This window comes from Myotis daubentonii, chromosome 9 (assembly GCF_963259705.1).
Source record: "Myotis daubentonii chromosome 9, mMyoDau2.1, whole genome shotgun sequence".
Classification (NCBI taxonomy): Eukaryota; Metazoa; Chordata; class Mammalia; order Chiroptera; family Vespertilionidae; genus Myotis; species Myotis daubentonii.
In genome coordinates this window covers 14489508-14513462 of record NC_081848.1, presented here as the reverse complement: position 1 = coordinate 14513462, position 23955 = coordinate 14489508, and the positions used below count along the sequence as shown (strand labels likewise).

Below are 23955 nucleotides of genomic sequence, written 5' to 3'. Positions count from 1 at the left end.
CTGAGCAAGCTGGCCAGGGTTTCTCCTCACATTTTAAAATTAATGAACAACATAAACTGATGAACAAAAACAGATCCAGAGACAGAGAAGCATTGATCAGACCATCAAACCTCAGAGGGAAGGCAGGGGAGGGTGGGGAAGAGGGGAGAGATCAACCAAAGGACTTGTATGCATGCATATAAGCATAACCAATGGACACAGACACCAGGGGAGTGAGGGCATAAGTGGGGGAGTGGGAGGGGGTACTAAGGTGGGGTAAGGACATATATGTAATACCTTAATACAGAAAATAAAATTTGATATGATTTTTAAAGTTAGGATACATCTCAGATGTCAAAGCTATCTTTTGTATTTACGTTACTTAATAATAGAAACAGTGACAGTGTCCTTAAAAATTATTAAAACTGATTATTACACTATTTACAAAGAAGAATTTTTTTTCCCCTGAAGTATCCTGAAATACACAAATAAACTATACTTTATGCCTTCTCCACCTGCTGGCTAGAAAGAGTATATCTTAAAATAGCAGTTTACTCAGTTTGGACTATGATAAAGCATCTCAGAACCATATCGCTACTATAAATTTAACATATGGCATTATTCATTCATTCATACAACTTTCTATTTAATTTTCACTGAGTTCTAGTGACATTTTCATAATGGGATATATAAAGTAATTTTAAATATATCTATTTTGCTTTTTTTTTTTTTTTTTAGGACTTTAAATGTCTTTGGTACAAGAAAAGGAATTTGAATTTGCAAAGAGGGATAAAGCTGCCAGAGTCATTCAGAAGGCCTGGAGAAGGTTTCTCGTGAGTTTTTTGTTTGTTTGCAGCTTTATTGCTAAATAATTTAGATATCATAAGGTTCACCTGTTTAAAGTGTACATTTCAGTAGTTTTTAGTATATTTAGAGTTGCTTTAAAAGCAGACTGTTTTTTAAAGTTTCAAAAAGTTAATATTAATTATCTTATTAGCCTCACAAATATTTATGGAGTTCCTAATCTGGGCCAGGCACTTTGATAATAGCTACTATCAATGAAAGTATCACTAATTGTCTTATTTGGCTTTCACCCCTAAAAACTTATTTATTGACTCTGGAATCAGGTTTGTGAACAGGTGTTAGGGATACATTCACTCATTAAATATTAATTGAATACCTACTCTTGAGGACTTAAAGTTCAATAATACACCATATCTGGGTTAATGTATTAGTTCCTTATTATGCTTTAATATGGGTAGAGCTGGTCTTCTTATCCAGTAAGGAATAGTCCAAGTTGATTCCCTGGTTAGGTGAGAGCCAAGAGCTAAAATGACTTCACTTTTCTCTTTCTGATAGCAGCAGCACTCTCTCTGCTTGATAATTTTGTGTGAAATCATATGGCTGTGTTTCTAGCACAGAAGAACACCCTTGTATCAGTTAATCACATTTTGCAAAGTAGCTTCCATTTTTTCCTCTATTGCCACTATCAAAGCCATAAAACCTATTCTGGGGGTAGCTATTAATTTTCAACACTAAAATACATTTTTTTCTTAAAAATCTATTCCTTTGATGATTTCAATCAGCATACTTATCTAGGCTTAAGGGTTGGGTTTTTTTTTTTGTCATTTGTAAGTTCTTTTATCTTACATCCAAATCCTAAGAGCCACATGCTATTAAAGCCAACTATATTCCTGGCACTGTGCTAGCATTTTACAATACAACCTTGCCCTTAAAGAGTTTCAGTAGAGAAGACATGCATATAAACAAACAACTTGTATATGTGTGGTAGACTGAGCACACATTTTCACTTTCTATTCCTCCAACACCCCACTGAAAGAACAATATACAGACACTTAACCCATAACACAGAGAAGAGAGCAAATAAGAAATTTTATTTCACTTATGGAAAACCAAAACAGATGGTGGCATCCTGTTGGACAAAACTGTGTATAAGACTTGCCTAGATACACTTCAAAGGGGCGCCAGTGAGAGAGCTAGTTTGCCATTGCAACCCTCGAAAGGATATGGGTTAGGATTCAGCAATTTTAAAAGCCTAGAAGAGAATGACTGTATACAAGGGGGCTGACTGAAAGTCTGTACCAGTTGACTCAGTGGTTGAATGTTGATTTATAAACCAGGAGATCAGGTTTCAATTCCCAGTCAGGGCATATGTGGGCTCAAACCCAGTGTGGGGTGTGCAGGAGGCAGCCAATCATTGATTCTCTCTCATCATTGATGTTTCTCTCTCTCTCCTCCTCTCTGAAATCAATAAAAAAAAAAATATTTTTAAAAAAGTGGTTAGAAACTCTGAAAAAGGGCCAACCATGAAACTCATGGTTCAAGTATAATGCAAATGAAAATAGTTTTAAGATTTAAAGAGAGTACATTTGATCCTCATTCTAGATACATTCTACTTCAGGTAGCTAAGAGGGTGACTTGTAAATAAGGATGCATAGTTTTAGCGTATTATGTGGCCTTAGAATAATTTGCATAGTGATAGTAATGTAAATATAGATATTTTTCTATCATTTAAATATTTTTATCAAAATAATGTGTCTTTCTTTAACATAAATAAAATAATGTAGATGCATACTAAAAAGCAAGTCTTTTATGTCACTTCACTGTTTTCCACCTTCATCCCTAAAAGCAACCACCTAAACTGTTTTTTGGATCTTCTAGTAGTTAGTGCCATGCTTTTAAGTAACATGTTTATATAATTATTTTTTATTTGTCAACTTTAGAAGTGATTTGAAAAGATAGAGAATTTCTTACCTTTTACAACCCTACTTATTATCTCTCCTCCTGGTATCATAAATTATTAATTTTTCAGTTCTTCTGTTTGTTACCTTATTGCTTTAAAAAAGATTTAAACATATATTTCTTGTTCCATCATGCTAATATAGCATTATTTGACAACTTATATATGATGAAGATATAAATATCCCTACCCTTTTCTTCACATAATCTCCCAATATCCTAACCCCAAATTTCTATCACCTCTACTATATTGTCAATATTTACTTGGAACTGTTTTTTATATATCCTTAATACAAGTCCTTTATTGAATATATGTATTATGAATATATGGCACCACAAAAAGATACTAATAAAACTTCAATAATTGACACTAAAGAAATGGAGATCTCTGAACTGTCTGAATGATCCTCTTAAAGAAGTTCATTGAATTACAAGATCATATAGACTGAAGTATGGGTGTGTACTTTGGTGGAAGCATTCCTTCCATGGTGCTAAGATTTTTATAGCCATAGAGCCCAAATGTATGAGAGGAAGCAAAATTTTCACTAGTGGATCATTAGAAGTAATATTGAGAGGAAGCCACTTTCATTTCTACCCCTTGATTCTCAGAATCATAATTGTTGGCTCTGGGCAAAATAACATCATATGCTCATTATTGATTCATATGATAATACTATGACATAGAGAACATCACCCTAATCTGAAAGGTGTTATTACTGGAGCTCTAACTGTAACTGAGTCTCAAAAATTCCACTCCACCATTCTCATAGGCCAGTTAGTTTAGGGCATCGCTTTTCAAACATTTTCATCTGATGGCACACATAAATTAATTACTAAAATTCTGCAGCACACCAAAAGATACATATTCTTTGCCCAATTTGACAAAAAAAAAACAACTGGTATAATTTTTATTCCACTCACACTGGATGGCTGTTGTTGTATTGGCTGTTGTCATTTCTTTATTTGACAACCTAAGGGGAAAAGAGGTTAGTGCCCCTGACTAAATAGTCAGGTATTGCATTATTTTAAAAATGCTTGCAGTATGGTCCTGAGGATTAAAAATGGTGTAGAGTAAGTGGATGCTGCATGGACATGCTCCCAGGAACAAAATGGAATTACACTAAAATACAGAAAAATTTCCTGAATAATCAATGGAAAACTCCCCAGGGAGAACACTGATACCTGAGGACCAGAAGTAGAGACCACATAGAGACTGGTAGGAGGGGCAAAGGTGCGAAAGAGCTGGCCAGGCACCCACAGATAGCAACTAAAGTCCCTGAGACATATCTCAGCTCTGGGGGGTTGCCACTGAGAACTCTGGGACCTAATCCGCAAGCTGGGCCACTTAGCAGAGAGCACCAAAACTGAGAAGGGTACCCACATAACATCAGGCTGTGAAAAGCAATGGGATACTGTCTGCCAGGGAGTGAGAGCTGAAAATCCAGGCATCCTGTTAAAAGGCCAATGCACAAAATTCCCTGTGGAGCTACCCACCTTGTGCTCAGGCAGAGGAAGGGTGAAGTGGACTGGAACTCTGAGAGCAGAAACCAGGACTGGGGAGAAAAACTAAGATGGCGGCATAGGTAAACACCGGAGATTGCTGCTTAGCACAACCACTTCAAGAATACAACTAAAAGATGGAACGGACATCATCCAGAACCACAGGAAGGCTGGCTGAGTGGAAATTCTACAACTTGAACAGCCATGGGCAAACTACGGCCCGCGGGCCAAATCCGGCCCGTTCAGCTATTCTATCCTGCCCACGGAGCTGAAAGAGCGGAGGGTTCTCTTGCTCTCCCCTCCACTCCTTCACCAGCAGCAGTGTTAACATGGCAACGTCGGGAAACACGGCCACAGCTCCTTCTTCTGAGTCCAGTTTAAGAACCCATTGTCGCCCTCGAGTCAAAAAGTTTGCCCACCCCTGAACTAGAAGGAAAGAGAAAAGCATACCGAGACTCAGAGGAGCTGTGGTGCAGAAGTAAAGTACAGAGGTATGGAGGTGCACGCAGAGAGGGCTGGCAGCTGAGGACACAGTTGTCTTTTTCAATCGGTAGGGAGTCTCAAGTTCTGAGCTCCAGTTCTGGGTGAGTCTCTGGGGACCCAGACTCATACGGGAGAAACTGGACTGTCTGGCATCAGTCGTAACTAAAGGGCAGCTTTCTCTCAGAGGTCCTTGCAGTGATTTCTGGGACACTGAGAAATGGGGCTTCTGAGGGCAGCCATAGCTGCTTGCCCCGCCCTGTTGATCCCCTGGGACCCCCGCCCTGCCCAAGCTGTGCGCCAGCGTTTGCATATGAAAGGCCTGACCTTTGCAATCTGAAAATTACCTAACAAACTTGCAGCTGGCCCAAGGCCCCATGGCAACTTGCATTGCTTCACAGCTGAGCTCCTGCTGGGTAGCCTCAGGAAGAGGCTAGATTAGCACCTCCTTAGAGATCCAGGAGCCAGTGTGCCTGGTGGTCAGAGTGGGACCATCCAGATTGCAGCTCCTCAGATCCATAAAGGACACACTCAGGGGGCAGACTCAGTGAGCACCAAAGCCCCAATGAAGCAAGTCTTGCCCCAGAGGGGTGTTTCCAGCACAGAAGTTCTCCCACTGCAGACACAGCTGATTCTCACAGCCAATTGGCCTGGAAGTCAATTCCTCACAGTGATACCTACAACAATCAAGGCTTAACTACAACAAGACTGTGTACAAAGCCCACAAAGGGGTGCACCAAGAGTGTCCACCTCAGGTAATTGGGGAGGCTGATCCACTGGACCCTATAGGACACCTAGCACAGAAAGCCACTCTATCAATACAGCGAAGCATAAAAAATGCAGAGACAAAGAAACAGGACACAAATGACACAAATTGAGGAAAGCAAACTACTGGATATAGAGTTCAAAACCACACTTTTAAGGTTTTTCAAGAACTTTCTATAAACCGCCAATAAATTTAGTAAGACCCTCAAAAAGTCTGGTGAGACAGCTGATAAATGTAGTGAGACCCTCAAGAAATCTAGTGAGACCCTCGAGGTTATGAAAAAGGACCAACTAGAAATTAAGCATACACTGACTAAAATAAAGGATATTATGCAGAATTCCAACAGCAGACTAGAGGATCACAAGAATTAAGTCAAAGATTTGAAATACGAACAAGCAAAAAACACCCAACCAGAAAAGCAAAATGAAAAAAGAATCCAAAAATATGAAGATAGTGTAAGGAGCCTCTGGGACAGCCTTAAGTGTACCAACATACAAATTATAGGGGTGCCAGAAGAAGAGAGAGAGCAAGATTTTGAAAACCTATTTGAAGAAATAATGACAGAAAACTTCCCCTACCTGGTGAAAGAAATAGACTTACAAGTCCAGGAAGCACAGAGAACTCCAAACAAAAGGAATCCAAAGAGGACCACACCAAGACACATCATAATTAAAATGCCAAGAGCAAAAGACAAAGAGAGAATCTTAAAAGCAGCAAGAGAAAGACAGTCAGTTACCTACAAGGGAGTACCCATACGACTGTCAGCTGATTTCTCAACAGAAACTTTGCAGGCCAGAAGGGAGTGGCAAGAAATATTCAAAGTGATGAATACTAAGAACCTACAACCAAGATTACTTTATCCAGCAAAGCTATCATTCAGAACTGAAGGTCAGATAAAGAGCTTCACAGATAAGGAAAAGCTAAAGGAGTTCATCACCACCAAACCAATATTATATGAAATGCTGAAAGGTATCCTTTAACAACAGGAAGAAGAAGAAAAAGGTAAAGATACAAATTATGAACAACATACATATCTATCAACAAGTGAATCCAAAAATCAAGTGAATAAATAATCTGATTAACAAAATAAACTGGTGATTATAATAGAACTAGAGGCCTGGTGCACAAAAATTTGTGCATTGGGGGGGGGGGCTCAGCCCGGCCTGTGCCCTCTTGCAGTCTGGGACCCCTTGGGAGATAACGACCTGCTGGCTTAGGCCTGCTCCGGGGTGGCTGAGGGCAGGCCCAATCCCTAGGTGCAGCCCCTGGTCGGGCTCAGAGCAGGGCCAATTGGGGAGTTGGGGCGCCACCCCCTGTCATGCACAGAGCAGGGCGGATCGGGAGGTTGCGATGCCACCCTCAGTCACTCTCAGGATAGGGCCGATTGGGGGGTTGGGGCACTGTCCCCTGTCACACTCAAGGCAGGGTCGATGGGGAGGTTGTGGCGCCACCCCCTGTCACGCACAGAGCAGGGCCAATCGGGGTTGGGTCGCTGCCCCCTGTCACTCACAGAGCAGGGCCCATAAGGGAGGTTGGGGCTCCGTACCCTATCACGCACAGAGCAGGGCCCATCAGGGGGTTGGGGAGCTCCCCCCATCACACACAGAGCAGGGCTGATCAGGGGGTTGGGGTGCCGCACCCTGTCACACTCAGGGCAGGGCTGATGGGGAGGTTATGGCTCTACCCCATCACACCCAGAGCAGGGCCCGTGGGGCGGGGAGGGGGGTTGGGGCGCCGCCCTCTATCACCCACAGAGCAGGGCCAATCAAGGGGTTGGGGTGCTGCCACTGTCACACTCAGGGCAGGGCCGATGGGGAGGTTATGGCTCTACCCCGTCACACACAAAGCAGGGCCCGTGGGGTGGGGGGTTGGGGCGTCGCACCCTGTCACACACAGAGCAGGGCTGATCAGGGGGTTGGGGCGCTGCATCCTGTCACACACAGAGCAGGGCCGATCGGGGTGGGGCGCCGCACCCTGTCACACACAGAGCCATAGGGCAATCAGGGGGTTGGGGAGCTCCCCCCTATCAGGCACAGAACAGGGCTGATCAGGGGGTTGGGGCGCCTTCCCCTGTCATGAACAGAGCAGGGCGGATAGGGAGGTTGTGGCCTCACCCCCTGTCACACACAGAGCAGCATGGCGATCAGGGCATTTGGGCGCTGCACCCTGTCACGCTGATCCCGTTGCCGGGAGGCCTTGTAGCTCCGCTGATCCCAGTGCTGGAAGGCATATTACCCTTTTACTATATAGGGTAGAGGCCTGGTGCACAGGTGGGGGCCAGCTGGTTTGCCCTGAAGGGTGTCCTGGATCAGGGTGGGGGTCCCCACTGGGGTGCCTGGCCAGCCTGGGTGAGGGGATGATGGCTGTTTGCAGCTGGTCACACACCCTTCAGTGTGGGGGTCCCCACTGGGGTGCCTGGCCAGTTAGGGTGAGGGGCTGAGGGCTGTTTTCAGTCTGGCAGGTGACTGAAGCTCCCTACTGCTCCTTTTTTTCTTTTTCTTTTTTATTCTGGGCCAGCTTTAGCTCTGGCTCCAGCTCTGAGGCCTCTGCTGCTGAAAGCAGGTATCTGGTTTGTTTGGGTTCTACGATGGAAACACTGTATCAACTCCAGCTCTGAGATCCTGGCTGGCTGAAAGCAGGTTTCTGGGGTTTTGTTTAGCTTCTATATTTGTTAACAATGTTTCAAACTGCAAGCTCAGAGGCCGGCAAGGCAGACGGGGAACGTTGGTTTCCTCCGTCCCTGAAGCAAGCAAGCCTCATGTTAGCTTCAAGCTGCCTGGCTGCCGGCTGCCATCTTGGCTGTCAGTTAATTTGCATATTGCCCTGATTAGCCAATGGGAAGGGTAGCGGATGTCCAGCTAATTACCATGTTTCTCTTTTATTAGATAGGATCAGGGGCATTGAAAGGGAGTGGGCTGACTATTCTTGGGGGGGAAAGGGGTGTGGGGGATGCGGGAAGAGACTGGACAAAAATTATGCACCTATGGATGAGGACAGTGGGGGAGTGGTGAGGGCAAAGGGTGGGGTGGGAACCAGGTGGAGGGGAGCTATGGGGGGGGGGGGTAAAAGAGGAACAACTGTAATAATCTGAACAATAAAGATTTAATTAAAAAAAATAAGAGGGAAGACAAGATGGAGGCGGAACAGTCTGATGCGTCCCAAGGCTTGTCCAGGAGCAAATAGAATGAGCAGCTGAAACTAAGAACACCCACCCCGAATTGACGACGTATACTCTGCTGGTGAGACAGTTTGCAGCCGGGAAGGGCAGAGTTCCCCTGGAAAGGTAAGAACCAGGGACCTGGGCAGGAAAGTTTGCCAGACTTCCGAGCCCAGAGTGTCAGAGGGAGACCGCGTGGCACACAGCCGCGTCTCTTGGGACGGGCACAGCGTCTGACTGTGGAAAGGAGATCCACGGGGACTGTTGGTGCCGGGGGATTTGAGATGTGGGTTCCGTAACTACGGAGGACTGAGCCTAAAGGGAGCAGCCTGAAGCACTGACCAGACCATGCAGTGCCGGTAAGAGAGGAGCTTACAGAGTCAGTCCTGCCCGTTCCTGTGGCTGGCATTTGTTTGTTTGTTTTCACTGAACCCTGTTCATAGGACATTCCGGATACAGATACTCACCTGTGCTGAAGAGCGGGAGAAGGTGCAGATGAGTGGAATCTGGGAGAGGCTGGGGAGAGAAGGGGGGTCCAGGAGAGGTGGCAGCAAATTGAGTGCTGAGTCACCCCAGAGCCCAGGACTTGGACAGCCATTTTCTCCTGAGGATATAACTACAGGCCCCAGGCAAGGAATACAGCCTCACCCAGATTCCACCCTGAATGGGACGAAGGATTAAAATAATCTGATTAGTCCCTGGCAGTTAACGGGGTATGGCCTATAGAGGGGCTTTCAGTCCCAGCAACAACAACAACAACAACAACAAAAATCACAGACATTCCAGAAAACTGGGATCTTAAGCCAGCCAATGGAATGACATTTCAATTTTTCATTTTAATTTTTTTATTATTATTTTGTTAGCTCTTTTTGCTTTTTTCTTTGTTGCTCTTTTTTTTTCTTCTTTTTTCTTTGTTCTCTTTTTTTTGTTTGTTGCTTTATTTCCTACTTCTTTTCACATTATTTTTTCAACCACGTGAGCAGCAGACACGTGAGCAGCACACTCTTGTCCAAGGAACATCAGCCCCGTGAGCAGCCTACCTCAGACCTAAGAGCAGCAGCCTCATGTGGCCTGCCCCTGTCCAAGGAGCAGCAGCTGTGTGAACGGCCCGCTTCCCCGTCCGAGGAACAGCAATCATGTGAGCAGTCCGACCTGCCCATGGAACAGTAGCTGCACGAGCAGTCTACCTACATCTGAGGAGTGGCAGCCCTGCGCAGCCCGCCTCCATCCAAGGAGCAGCAGCTGCACACAGCCTGCACCCTGCACTAGTCCGAGGAGCAACAGCTGCTCAAGCATCTTGCCCTCATCCAAGCAGCAGCAGCCACACGAGCAGCCTGCCCAACCCGAGGAACAGCAGCTGTGTGAGCAGCCTGCCCCCATCCGAGGAACAGCAACAGCCCACCCCGGTCCAAGGAGCAGCAGCCACACAAGAAGACCATCCACGTCCAAGGAGCGGCAGCCCTGCGCAGCACGCACCGGTCCGAGGAGCACAGCCACAACAGCCTGCACCTGTCCAATGAGCAGCAGCCAGGTGAGTGGCCTGTCCCCGTCCGAGGAGGAGCAGCCATGTGTGCAGTTCACTCCCATCCAAAGAACAGCAGCCGTGCAAGCAGCCCACCCCTGTACGAGAAGCAGCAGACTTGCAATCAACCTGTCCAAGTCCAAGGAGCAGTAGCCCCACAAGCAGCCCACCACATCAGAGGAACAACAGCAGCGTGCAGCTGGCCCTCATTCATTGATCAGCAGCCACGTGAGCAGTCCGCCCCAGTTCAAGGAGTAGCAGCTGCATGTGTAGCCTGACCACATCCAAGGAACAGCACCCTCATAATCAGCACACCCTCTGTCTGAGGAACAGCAGCTGTGTATGAAGCCTCCCTGCTGGAGTCCAACCCCAGCAGGTCCAGGGGTCCCCAAAGGTGTGGACGGAGTCGGCGAAGAAGGAAGGGCATGGAGACAGTGTTCAGTTGATCTCTTGCCAGGCTCTTCCTCCAGGCTCCGAGGCCAGTCCCTGTCCAGGATCCTCCGGCATGCTCTCTCCAGTGAAGTTCTTCTGTCTCTAGAGAACTTTCTGTGTAGGTTCTGTGCCTAGGCTCTGTCTCTCTTGGTCCTGCCTTCCAAGCCCTGTGTTCTGAGTTCTGTCTTCTGAATTCTGTCTCCTGAGTTCTGTGTTCTAAGTTCTGTGTGTTTCTGTCTTGTTACAACTGTATTTATACCAGTTGATTCAATCCTATCAATCTCTATTACAAAGGTTAGGGCGTTTCTTATCTCCATTCCAGGGAGTAAAGATTATGTAGCTTAAGCATGATTGTTCATAGTTAAAGTGATTAATTACCCGCCTGGCACTTAGTTGAGGGGTTTTATTCCCTCCCTAACTTCAGGGGAAAATCCCTACCTGGGGATTCAACCTTTCTCGGAGAGGTGACCTTGGTTAAAACACAGCGCCAAGAAGGTGAGCAAACATATTAAGAACTGTATGCCATATATGCCAGGTCCCTTGAAACAGCAAGGATGGACCGGCTCCCGGCACCTCCCCACACCAACCAAAGGAGCCACCACAGCTGTCAACAGCACCCACCAGAGGAGCTGCTGCCAACTGAGGAGCAGCTGCTACCACAACCGCCCAAGGAGCAAGCATAGCCCGAGGAGCCACTGCCACCCAAGGAGCAGCCCCTGAAAGACTCAACAACTAGATATGTTGGTGAGATCAAACATGGGTATACAAAGAAACCCCCAAAGGAAAGAAAAAGAGGACTCACCAGAAAAGCAGCTAAGAGAAACAGAAGCATGCAACATGATGGAAAAAGAATTCAGATTAAGGGTCCTACAATGCATAAACCGGATGGAGGAAAAAATCAACAACTTATGCAAGAATCAAGAAGAAACGGATGAAAAAATCAACAATTTATGTAAGAATCAAAAAGAAATGGATGAAAAAATCAACAACTTATGTAATAACCAAGAAGAAATAAAGAGTGATATAGCTGCAATAAAAAACACCTTGAAAGTTTCAACAGTAGACTAGGGGAAGTGGAGGACCGAATTAGCGAATTAGAAGACAGGGAAGTAAAACACACCCAAACTGAAATGCAATTGGAGAAAAAAATTAAAAGACAGGAGGAGAGCCTAAGGGAGCTATGGGACAAAAAGAAACGAAACAACATACGAATAATAGGGGTGCCAGAACAACAGAAAGAACAAGGGTTAGAAAACCTATTTGAAGAAATAATGACAGAAAACTTCCCTGAGGTGGGGAAGAAAAAAGTCACACGAGCACAGAGTCCCAAACAAGGTGAACCCGAAAAGACCCACACCAAGACATATCGTAATTACCATGGCAAATGTTCAGGACAGAGAGAATCTTAAAGGTGGCAAGAGACAGACAGAAAGTTACATACAAGGGATCTCCCATTAGATCATCAAATGATTTCTCAACAGAAACACATCAGGCAAGAAAAGAATGGATGGAAATTTACAAAGTGATGCAAAGCAAAGGACTGAATCCAAGAATACTCTACCCAGCGAGGCTATCATTTAAAATTGAAGGGGAAATAAGAAGCTTCACAAACAAAAAAAGGCTAAGGGTGTTTATCGCCACCAAGCCAGCAATGCAAGAAATGCTAAAGGGAATGTTGTAAAAAGCTCAGAAAGAAAACAGCCACAAAAAATAGAAATGGCTACAAATAAGTACCTTTCAATAATAACTTTAAATGTAAACGGACTAAATGCTCCAATCAAAAGACATCGAGTGGCTGAATGGATAAAAAAAATGACCCATACATTTGCTGTCTACAAGAGACCCCACCTCAGAAGAAGGGACTCACACTGACTGAAAGTGAAGGGATGGAAAAATATCTTTCAGGCAAATGGAAATGAAAAAAAAGCTGGGGTAGCAATACTTATATCAGATAAAATAGACCTCAAAGTGAAGGCCATAACAGGAGAAAAGGAAGGCCACTTCATAATACTAAAGGGATCAATACAAGAGGATATAACCCTTATAAACATATATGCACCCAATGCAGGAGCACCCAAATACATAAAAAAAAAAACTCCTGGAAGATATCAAGGGAGAGATCGACAACAATACAGTCATAGTAGGGGACTTTAATACACCACTGACATCACTGGATAAATCCTCTAGAAAAAAAATCAGCAAAGAAATAGCAATCCTAAATGACTCGCTATATCAGATGGCCTTAATTGACATCTTCAAAACATTTCACCCCAAAGCCACAAAATATGCATTCTTCTCAAGTGCTCATAGGACATTTTCAAAAATAGACCACATATTGGGTCACAAACAAAGTCTCCCCAAATTCAAGAAGATTGAAATTATAGCAAGCATCTTATCAGACCACAAGGGCATAATATTAGAAATAAACTACAATAAAAACAACTCAAGATACTCAAACACTTGGAAGCTGAATAGCATGTTATTAAATATTGATTGGGTTACCGATGAGATCAAAGAAGAAATCAAAAACACCCTGGAAACTAATGACAATGAAAACACAACAATCCAAAACCTATGGGACACAATGAAAGCTGTCCTGAGAGGGAAGTTTATAGCTCTACAGGCCTATCTCAAAAAACAAGAAAAAATGGTAGTAAATCATCTAACTCTACATCTCAAAGAATTAGAAAGAGAGCAACAAGAAAACCCCAGAGTGAGCAGAAGGAAGGAGATAATAAAGATTAGAGCAGAAATAAATGACATAGAGACCAAAAAAAACAATACATAAAATCAATGAAACCAAGAGCTGGTTCTTTGAAAGGATAAACAAGGTTGATCAACCTCTAGCCAGGCTCACCAAGAAGCAAAGAGAGGGGACCCAAATAAACAAAATCAGAAACGATAGAGGCGAAATAACAACAGACCCCACAGAAATACAAATCATTGTTAAAAAATACTATGGATAACTCTACTCCAAGAAACTAGACAACCTGGAGGAAATGGACATATTCCTAGAAAAATACAACCTTCCAAAACTCAATCAGGAAGAATCTAAAAATCTCAATAAGCCTATAACTATGGAAGAAATTGAAGCAGTCATCAAAAAGCTTCAAGCAAACAAAAGCCCTGGACTGGACAGCTTCACAGGGGAGTTTTACCAAACATTCAAGGAAGAACTAAAACCTATCCTCCTCAGACTACTACAAAAAATTCAAGAGGAAGGAACACTTCCAAGATCATTCTATGAAGCCAGCATCACCCTAATACCAAAACCAGGAAAAGACAACACATTGAAAGAGAATTACAGGCCAATATCCCTCATGAACATAGATGCCAAAATACTCAACAAAATCTTAGCAAATCGGATCCAGCAGTACATCAGAAAGATCATACACCATGACCAAGTAGGATTTATCCCAGGGATGCAAGGATGGTACAATATCTGCAAATCAATAAACGTGATACATCATATAAAATTGAAAGATAAAAATCACATAGTCATATCAATTGATGCAGAAAAAGTGTTTTACAAAATTCAACACCCATTTTTGATAAAAACTCTCAGCAAGGTGGGAATAGAAGGATCATACCTCAACATAATAAAAGCCATATATGACAAACCCACAGCCAACATCATACTCAATGGACAAAAACTAAAACCATTTCCCCTAAGAACAGGAACAAGACAGGGATGCCCACTCTCACCACTCCTGTTCAACATAGTACTGGAAGTATTAGCCATTGCAGTTAGACAAGAAAAAGAAATAAAAGGCATCCAAATTGGAAAAGAAGAAGTAAAACTGTCCTTATTTGCAAATGACATGATATTATACATAAAAAACCCTAAAGACTCCATCAAAAAACTATTAGACTTAATAAATGAATTCAGCAATGTAGCAGGATACAAAATTAATGCCAAGAAATCTATGGCATTTCTATACACCAATAGTGAACTTACAGAAAGAGAGACTAAAAAAAACAATCTCATTTACCATCACACTAAAAAAATTAAGCTACCTAGGAATAAACTTAACTAAAGAGGTAAAAGACCTCTACTCAGAAAACTACAGGACATTGAAAAAAGAGATAGAAGAAGACAAAAACAGATGGAAGAACATACCATGTTCTTGGATTGGTAGAATCAACATCATTAAAATTTCCATACTACCCAAAGCAATCTATAAATTCAACACTCTTCCCATTAAAATACCAACGGTATATTTCACAGACCTAGAACGAACTCGCCAAAAATTCATCTGGAATTTAAAAAGACCCCGAATAGCTGCAGCGATCCTGAGAAAGAGCAAAGTAGGTGGGATCTCAATACCAGATATCAAGCTGTATTACAAAGCCACTGTTCTCAAAATTGCCTGGTACTGGCACAAGAACAGACACATAGATCAATGGAATAGAATAGAGAGCCCAGAAATCAGCCCGAACCAATATGCTCAATTAATATTTGACAGAGGAGGCAAGAACATACAATGGAGTCAAGATAGTCTCTTCAATAAATGGTGTTGGGAAAATTGGACAGATACATGCAAGAAAATGAAACTAGATCACCAACTTACACCATACACAAAAATAAACTCAAAATGGATAAAGGACTTAAATATACGACAGGAAATCATAAAAATATTAGAAGAATCCAAAGGCATCAAAATCTCAGACATATGCCGAAGCAATTTCTTCACTGATACAGCTCCTAGGGCATTGCAAACTAAAGAGAAAATAAACAAATGGGACTACATCAAAATAAAAAGCTTCTGCACAGCAAAAGAAACTATCAACAAAACAATGAGAAAACCCACTTCATAGGAGAACATATTTGCCAATGTTATCACCGGTAAGGGTTTGATCTCCAACATTTATAGGGAACTCATACAACTTAACAAAAGGAAGATAAACAATCCAATCAAAAAATGGGCAAAGGACTTAAATAGACACCTTTCAAAAGAGGACACTCAGAAAGCCAAGAGACATATGAAAACATGCTCAAAGTCACTAATCATCCGAGAGATGCAAATCAAAACAGCGAGGTACCATCTCACACCTGTCAGAATGGCTATCATCAACAAATCAACAAATGAGAAGTGCTAGAGAGGATGTGGACTGCTGGTGGGAATGCAGACTGGGGCAGCCACTAAGGAAGACTGCATGGAGTTTCCCCAAAAAACTGAAAATGGAACTCCCATTTGATTCTGTGATCCCACTTCTAGGAATATATCTCAAGAAACCAGAAACACCAATCAGAAAGGATATATGCACCCCTATGTTCATAGCAGCACAATTCACCATAGCTAAGATCTGGAAACAGCTTAAGTGCCCATCAGTAGATGAATAGATTAGAAAACTGTGGTACATCTACATGATGGAATACTATGCTGCTGTAAAAAAGAAGGAACCCTTACCATTTGCAACAGCATGGATGGATCTGGAGAGCATTATGCTAAGTGAAATAAGCCAGTCAATGAAGGGAAAATACCACATGATCTCACTCATTTATGGATAATAAAGACCATTATAAACTTATGAACAAAAATAGATACAGAGGTAGAGCTGCCTTGAACAAACTGTCCAACTACAGTGGGAAGGCCGGGGAGGGTTGGGGGGCAGGAGGGGGGGGGCTAAGAGATCAACCGAAGGACTTGTATGCATGCATATAAGCATAACCAATGGACATAAGACACTGGGGGGTAGGGCAGGCCAGGGGATTGTCAAGGGCAGGAGAAAAAAGGAGACATATGTAATACTCTTTGTAATACTTTAAGCAATAAAACAATAAAAAAAAAGAAAAAGAAAAAATTTAAAAAATGAAAGAAAAAAAGAAACCAGGACTGAGACTCAGGGGATAGAGCTCAGAAGGCAAACACCCCAAGTTTCCTGGGCTGAGTCATTTTCTCATGCAGAGGAGGACATCTTTCCCACATAGACATTTGCCTTGCCTGGTGGGAAGACAGTTGACACACCCTGTTGGAAAACACCTTGCCCAGAGGCCACTTAAGAGATTAAAAATAACAATTAGCCTCCAGGGAGAAGCAACTGCCCCACCCTATTGAAAAAACTCTCACCACACCTGAGGAATCCTATCAGTCTGTGAGCAAAGTCAGTCTCTGGAGACTTTGAGTCTGCCTGATCTCATTAGTCAGAAACAGCCTTTAACACTGTCCTGCACTAGAGATTGAGAGGTGTAGAGGATCTACCTAATACATAGTCACAAACCCAAACAGAAAGCCAAAATGAGGAGACAAAGAAACAACCCCCAAATGAAAGAACAAGAGAATTCTCCAGAAGAAGAGCTAAATGAAGCAGAGATAAGAAATTTATCTGAAACAAAGTTCAGAGTAATGATGGTAAAGATGCTCAATAGCATGAAAAAAAGATATAGTAAGTATGAAAAAAATAACAGTCTGAGATAAAGAATGACATTGCACAAATAAAGAACACATTGGAAGGAATACACAGCCGATTAGGGGAAGCTGAGGATCAAATCAGTGCATTAGAAGACAGAGTTGAAAGTATCACTCAATCAGAGAAACAAACAGAAAAAAACAATTAAAAAACAGAAGGACAGCTTAAGGTAGCTGTGGAATGTAATAATATTAGAACAGCAGATGTGCCTGAAGAAGCAAAAAGGGAGAAAGGAATAGAGAATGTGTTTGAAGAAAAGATGGCAGAAAACTTCCCCTACCTGAAAAAGGAAAAAGTCACACAAGTTTAGTAGGCACAGAGAACCCCAAGCAAGAAGAACCCAAACAGGCCCACCCCCAGACACATCATAATCAAAATGCCAAAAATTAAAGACAAAGAGAATCTTAAAGGCAGCAAGAGAAAAGAAAACTATTACCTACAAAGCAGTTCCCATAAGGCTGACACCTGATTTCTTATTAGGAACTCTACAGGCCAGAAGGGAATTGTATGAAATACTCAAGGATCTGAGACCAAGATTACTATATCCAGCAAGACTATCATCCTAAACAGATGGTCAAATAAAGAGCTTCCCAAAAAACAAAAACAAAAAAGCTAAAGGAGTACATCACCACCAAGCCAGGATTACAAGAAATGCTAAAGGGACTGCTGTAATGAGAAGAAGAAACAGAGAGATAAACCTAGCCATACAGAATTAAAGTGGCAATTAATAAGTACCTATCAATAATAACACTAAATGTAAATGGATTAAATGCTTTGTAGCTGAATGGATACAAAAACATGACCCAACTATATGCTGTCTACAAGAGACCCACCTCAAAACAAAAGACACACAGAGGATGAGAGTGAAGGGATAAAAATGCTTGGGACCCAAATATGCTTGTGCATACTAGTTGAAAATCGCTGGTTTAGTGTGTGTGATAAGGAATGGTCATATCAGTGAATTTCATGCACATGGGCCCATTGGTGTACTACATTTGCTGTGAAGCAATTTCTCTGATAAGAACTATTGCTATGTGCAATACTATGACAGTAAATGAAGCATAATGAAAGTATACAGATGGTGTGTACACAGAAGGGTAAAGTGTCACTTCCAGTGAGTATAAAGTGTTGCACCTTTCATAATGGAAATGTTTCATCTAATCAGTGTGCCACAGGAAGCTGGCTAATTACCCCAAGGAACAATGCCATATCAAGGGCTCAGTGTTGGCCTATGTTTTGGCAAAGTGGCCATTAAGCAGTCGACAGTAGCTGAGCCGATGAATAACCTCTAACTTTGCTGGATGGCCACTTTGTTCATGAGCAAGGAGAGCAGTGGCTGGGGGAAAAGGCTGGCTGACTCCAGAGAACTAGTCACTTTGCCTGTATGATTGTTAAGAGTCTTCTTTGCTGAGATTGCTTTCGGGTAAGCATCCATATGGACACAAATATATACACACTTGGTGTGCATTTGGGGGTGGGTGGTTTGACCTCTTCTCCAGACTTTCTTGTCACCAATTTTCTAACCATGTTCTTTCCAAATTCCTGAGCATCCAGTCAAACCATCAGTCACTGACCATCTGTAGATCTGTACCTCTGATCATCTTTCCTTCCAGGCACAATCTACAACCATGTATGCTGCTTGAGATTCTGTCCCATGGAAGGATTTATCTTCATGCCTGTCCTTCAGGGTCACCCCTGCGTGAGGCCAATGTCTATATGGAATTTCTTATAGGTCACACTTTGAGCTTCACTTCTTGAGGTCTGCTAGGTCTCGACTTTGACCAATAAAATGAAGAATAACTGATGCTGTATGACTTACAAGACAAGGTCTTAAGAAACCTTGCAACGTCTACTTTTTCTCTCTTTGGTATTTTGAAACTCCATGCTGTGAAAAAACTCAAACTGAAAGTATATGTGGAGGTAGAGTCCCAGCCAACACAGATGTTCCAACATTCCAAGCTGAAGACCCAGATATATATATGTGAGGTCATATTAATCACTCAGCTCCAGCTGATCTGGCAGCTGACTATAGGCACATATCCAAAACCAGCAGAAGTTCCTTGTCAACCCACAGAAAACAGTTGTTGCTTTAAGTTTGGGGTGGTTTGATACAGTAATCTACATATTTAGAAGATACTATCCAGATTTTAAACCATCATAATTTTTTGATACTCAATTTTGGGTTTTACTTCAAGGAAATTATATCTTCCTTGCAGAAATAATATCTATGTTGATAGTGACTGCACCTTCTTCCACAGGCAGTTGAAATGGGGCTTCAAGACAAAACCGGTTTGGCTGCCAAAACCGGTTTGGCTCAGTGGATAGAGCGTGGCCTGCAGACTGAAAGTTCCCAGGTTCGATTCCGGTCAAGGGCATGTACCTGAGTTGCGGGCACATCCCCAGTGGGGGATGTGCAGGAGGCGGCTGATCGATGTTTCTCTCTCATCGATGTTTCTAACTCTCTATCTCTCTCCCTTCCTCTCTGTAAAAAAATCAATAAAATATATTTAAAGAAAAAAGAAAAGAAATGGGGCTTCAAATTGTCATATTGGTACTATGGATTTACTTCAATTTGAATTTATTTGATTTGACTTAACATAAGCAAACTAAGAGGGGGAGGCAGTTTACCAAGAATTATTAGAGGTTTTTGAGGGCTAGGACATGACGAGTGGGTTACCAAAGAAACAGTTTTCGCCGAAACCGGTTTGGCTCAGTGGATAGAGCGTCGGCCTGCGGACTGAAAGGTCCCAGGTTCGATTCTGGTCAAGGGCATGTACCTGGGTTGCGGGCATATGTGCAGGAGGCAGCTGATCGATGTTTCTCTGTCATCGATGTTTCTAACTCTCTATCTCTCTCCCTTCCTCTCTGTAAAAAATCAATAAAATATATTAAAAAAAAAAAACAGTTTTCAAAAATTGAAGAATTTTTAGGAATTGTTTGACTAAATTTGTGCCAACATGAAAAATAGACAGGGTTTGTAAATCAGTGGAATTACTTAACAGGAATGAAGAGGATTCTATAATGATGATAATAGATAATATTTATTGGGTGCTTTCTTGTGACAAAGATTGTTCTAAGTGCATTACAAATATTAACAGATTCATTTTTCACCAACCTGTAGATAGTTACTATCATTCCCATATTTTAGTTAAGCTGAGGTTAAGCAACTTGTCCAGGGTCACACAGCAGCAAGTACTAGCAGTTGAACCGGACAATAGTATGCCAGAGTCAGTGTTCTTAATCACTAGCTTGTATTTTGTCTTTCTCCTAGATTACTCTGGAGTATACAGAAGTAACCCAACCAAAGTTCTAGATATTTTATTTATAGCTGTTAGTAATACAATTACAAACTTAAGGCTAAAACTTGTTGTGAGAATAATACCAATATTGCATGGCTTGTCAAAGGAACCCCTGCATGGATCATATATCTAAAATCTAGTTTACATATATAGAATCTATTTTACAGTTTATACTCCTTTTGCCCAGTTTTGACCATAAAATTTTATGTTTGAACCTTTAGAATATCGCTATTTTCCAATACTTTAAAAGTCTGATTGATATAAGAAGACAAGGAGAACCACGTCACATAATAAGATGTATTAATCCTAAAGAGGTAAGGACATTATTTATTGATACGGCATTTTCCTCTCTTAAAATTGTGTGGCTACTTTATAAATTCAATGTGATTATATTTGTTCATTTTACAAACATTTTTAATGAAGTATTGTACACATCTGAAAAATTCATTATGCATAAATGTATAATGTATAACCATCATACTTCAAACCAGTGCCTTCAGTTGCTCTGCAATTCACTGCCAACTTCCTTTCTTCCAAAAGAATAGTAACCACTATTTTGAATTCTAATATTGTACGTTAGTTTTCTGTTTTTAAACTATATATAAATAGAATCTTATAGTATACTTTTGTATCTAGCTTTGTTCATTCAACATTATCTTTATGTAGCTAAGTTTCATTCACTTCGTTAACAATAATGGAAGTACTCTGTTTTATTAATATGCTAGAGGCCCAGTGCACAAAATATTGTGCACTCAGGGGGGTCCCTCAGCCGGGCCTGTGCTCTCTCACAATCTGGGACCCCTTGAGGGATGTCTACCTGCTGGCTTAGGCCAGCTCCCTGGGGGATTGGGCCTAAGCTAGCAGTAGGACATCCCTCTGGCAGCCCAAGAGCCCTCGGGGGATGTCCACTTGCCAGCAGGGAACAGACCTAAGCTGCAGTTGGACATCCTTAGCACTGCTGAGGAGGCAGGAGAGGCTCCCACCACCACCGCTCTACTGGCAGCCATCAGCCTGGCTTGTGGCTGAGCAGAGCTCCCCCTGTGGGAGCACACTGACCACCAGGGGGCAGCTCCTGCATTGAGCGTCTGTCCCCCTGGAGGTCAGTGTGTGTCATAGTGACCAGTCATTCCCAGTTGTTCTGTTAGGGTCAATTTGCATATTACCCTTTTATTTATAGGATAGAGGCCTGGTGCATAGGTGGGGGCTGGCTGGTTTGCTTAAAGGGTGTCACGGATTAGGGTGGGAGTCCTGGTAGAGTGCCTGGCCAGCCTGGGTGAGGGGCTGAGGGCTGTTTTCAGTCTGGCCACACCCCCTTCAGGGAGGGGGTTCCTGCTGGGGTGCCTGGCCAGCATGGGTGAGGGGCTGATGGCATTTGCAGGCTGGCCACAGCCCCTTCAAAGTGAAGGTCCCCCCCTGAGGTGCCTGGCCAGCCTGAGTGAGGGGCTGATGGCTGTTTGCAGGCTGACCACAGCCCTTTCAGTGTGGAGGTCCCCACTGGGGTTCCTGGCCAGCCTGGGTGAGGGGCTGAGGGTTGTTTTCAGGCTGGCCACACCCCCTTCAGGGTGGGGGGTCCTGCTGGGGTGCCTGGCCAGTTTGGGTTAGGGGCTGATGGCTGTTTTCAAGCTGGCCAAGCCCCACAGGGGGACCCTCACCTATGAGGGTGTGGCCACCCTGGGTGAGGGGCTGATGGCTGTTTGCAGGCTGGCCACAGGCCCCAGCCACCCAAGCTCCCAGTGGGGGCTGGCTGGAAGCAGGTATCTGGGATTTATTTATCTTCTATAATTGAAACTTTGTTGCCTTTAGGGGAGGCTACAGCCAGCTAGGACAGGCGGGAAGCTTGGCTTCCTCCATCGCTGGGGTAACCAAGCCTCCTGCTTGCTCCAGCTCCATGGCTGCCGGCCGCCATCTTTGATGGCTTAATTTGCATATAGTCGCTCTGATTGGCTGGTGAGCAAGGCTTGTGAGTGTGGTGGAGGTACGGTCAATTTGCATGTTTCTCTTTTTGTAGATAAGACTAGAGGCCCGGTACACAAAAATTTGTGCACTCGGAGGGAAGGGGGGAGGTCCCTCAGCCCGGCCTGTGCCCTCTCGCAGGGGATGACCACCTGCTGGCTTAGGCCCACTCCCCGGGGGATTGGGCCTAAGATGGCAATCAGACATCCTTCTGTCAGCCTGGCAGCCCTTGGGGAATGTCCACTTGCCAGCAGGGTGTAGGCCTAAACTGTAGTTGGACATCCTTAGCGCTGCTGAGGAGGCAGGAGAGGCTCCTACCACCACCGCTCTACTGGCAGCCATCAGCCTGGCTTGTGGCTGAGCAGAGCTCCTCCCATGTGAGAGCGCCCTGACCACCAGAGGGCAGCTCCTGCATTGAGCGTCTGCCCCCTGGTGGTCAGTGTGTGTCATAGTGACCAATCATTCCCAGTCCTTCTGCTGTTAGGGTCAGATTGCATATTACCCTTTTACTATATAGGATAGAGGCCTGGTGCATGAGTGGGGGCCGGCTGGTTTGCCCTGAAGGGTGTCCCGGATCAGGGTGGGGGTCCCGCTTGGGTGCCTGGCCAGCCGGGATGAGGGGATGATGGCTGTTTTCAGCTGGTCACACCCCCTTCAGGGTGGGGGTCCCCACTGGGGTGCCTGGCCAGTCCAGGTGAGGGGCTGAGGGCCGTTTTAAGGCTGGCAGGTGACTGAAGCTCCCAACCTCTCCTTTCTTTCTTTTTTTATAATTCTGGGATTTATTTACCTTCTATGGCTGTCACTGGAGCTGAGAGCCGGCTTTAGCTCTGAGACTCAGCTCCAGCTAAGACCTCGGCTGCTGAAAGCAGGTTTCTGGGCTTTGTTTGGCTTCTGTAATTGAAACTTTGTTGCGATTCCAGCTACGAGGACGGCTGACTGAAAGCAGGTTTCTGGGGATTGTTTAGCTTCTATAATTGCAACATTGTTTCTTAGACTGCAGCTCAGAGGCCGGAAGCGGCAGGTGGGGAACCTTGGCTTCCTCCATCACTGGAGCAAGCAAGCCTCCTGTTCACTTCAGCTGCCTGGCTGCCGGCCGCCATCTTGGTTGGCAGTTAATTTGCATATCACCCTGATTAGCCAATGGGAAGCGTGTTGGCGGTACAGTTAATTACCATGTTTGTCTATTATTAGATAGGACTAGAGGCCCATTGCAGGAAGATTCCTGCAAGAATAGGGCTTCCTGTGGCTAGAGAAAAGCAGAGAAGGGAGCGAAACCTGCTGAGATGGGTTCCCCTCCCACCCCCAGCCACTGTGGCTGCATTTGCCCTCCCACTCCCAGCCACTGCAGCTGGGTTTCCCCTCCCACTCCCAGCCGCTATGGCTGGGTTTCCCCTCCCGCTTCCCGCCTCTGCAGCCTTGTCTCCGTTCCTGTCTCCACCGCCTCTACTTTGCTCCCTTCTGTAGTGCTTCGCTTCCACGTTATCTTTAGTCTTCGCTCCCAGCCGGTATATGCAAATTAACCGCCATCTTTGTTGGTGGTTAATTTGCATATCGTGCTGATTAGCCAATGGGAGGCGTCTCAAATGTACGGTCAATTACCATGTTTGTCTATTATTAGATAGGATTGCTATTTACTCATTCTACAGTTGATTGACATTTGGATTTTTTTTAAAAATTGAGGCTATTATAAAGACTG

General features: G+C 43.8%; 1 protein-coding gene across 1 annotated transcript in view; it reads left to right on the top strand.

Annotated features, from left to right (window-relative positions):
- The window catches only part of C9H11orf65 (chromosome 9 C11orf65 homolog), an 86901-nt gene that overhangs the window by 6000 nt on the left and 56946 nt on the right, over positions 1 to 23955 (top strand). The window contains 2 exon segments of the mRNA XM_059707996.1: positions 718 to 812; positions 20528 to 20620. Coding sequence (XP_059563979.1) covers positions 726 to 812; positions 20528 to 20620 — 180 coding nt within the window. The 5' untranslated portion in view covers positions 718 to 725.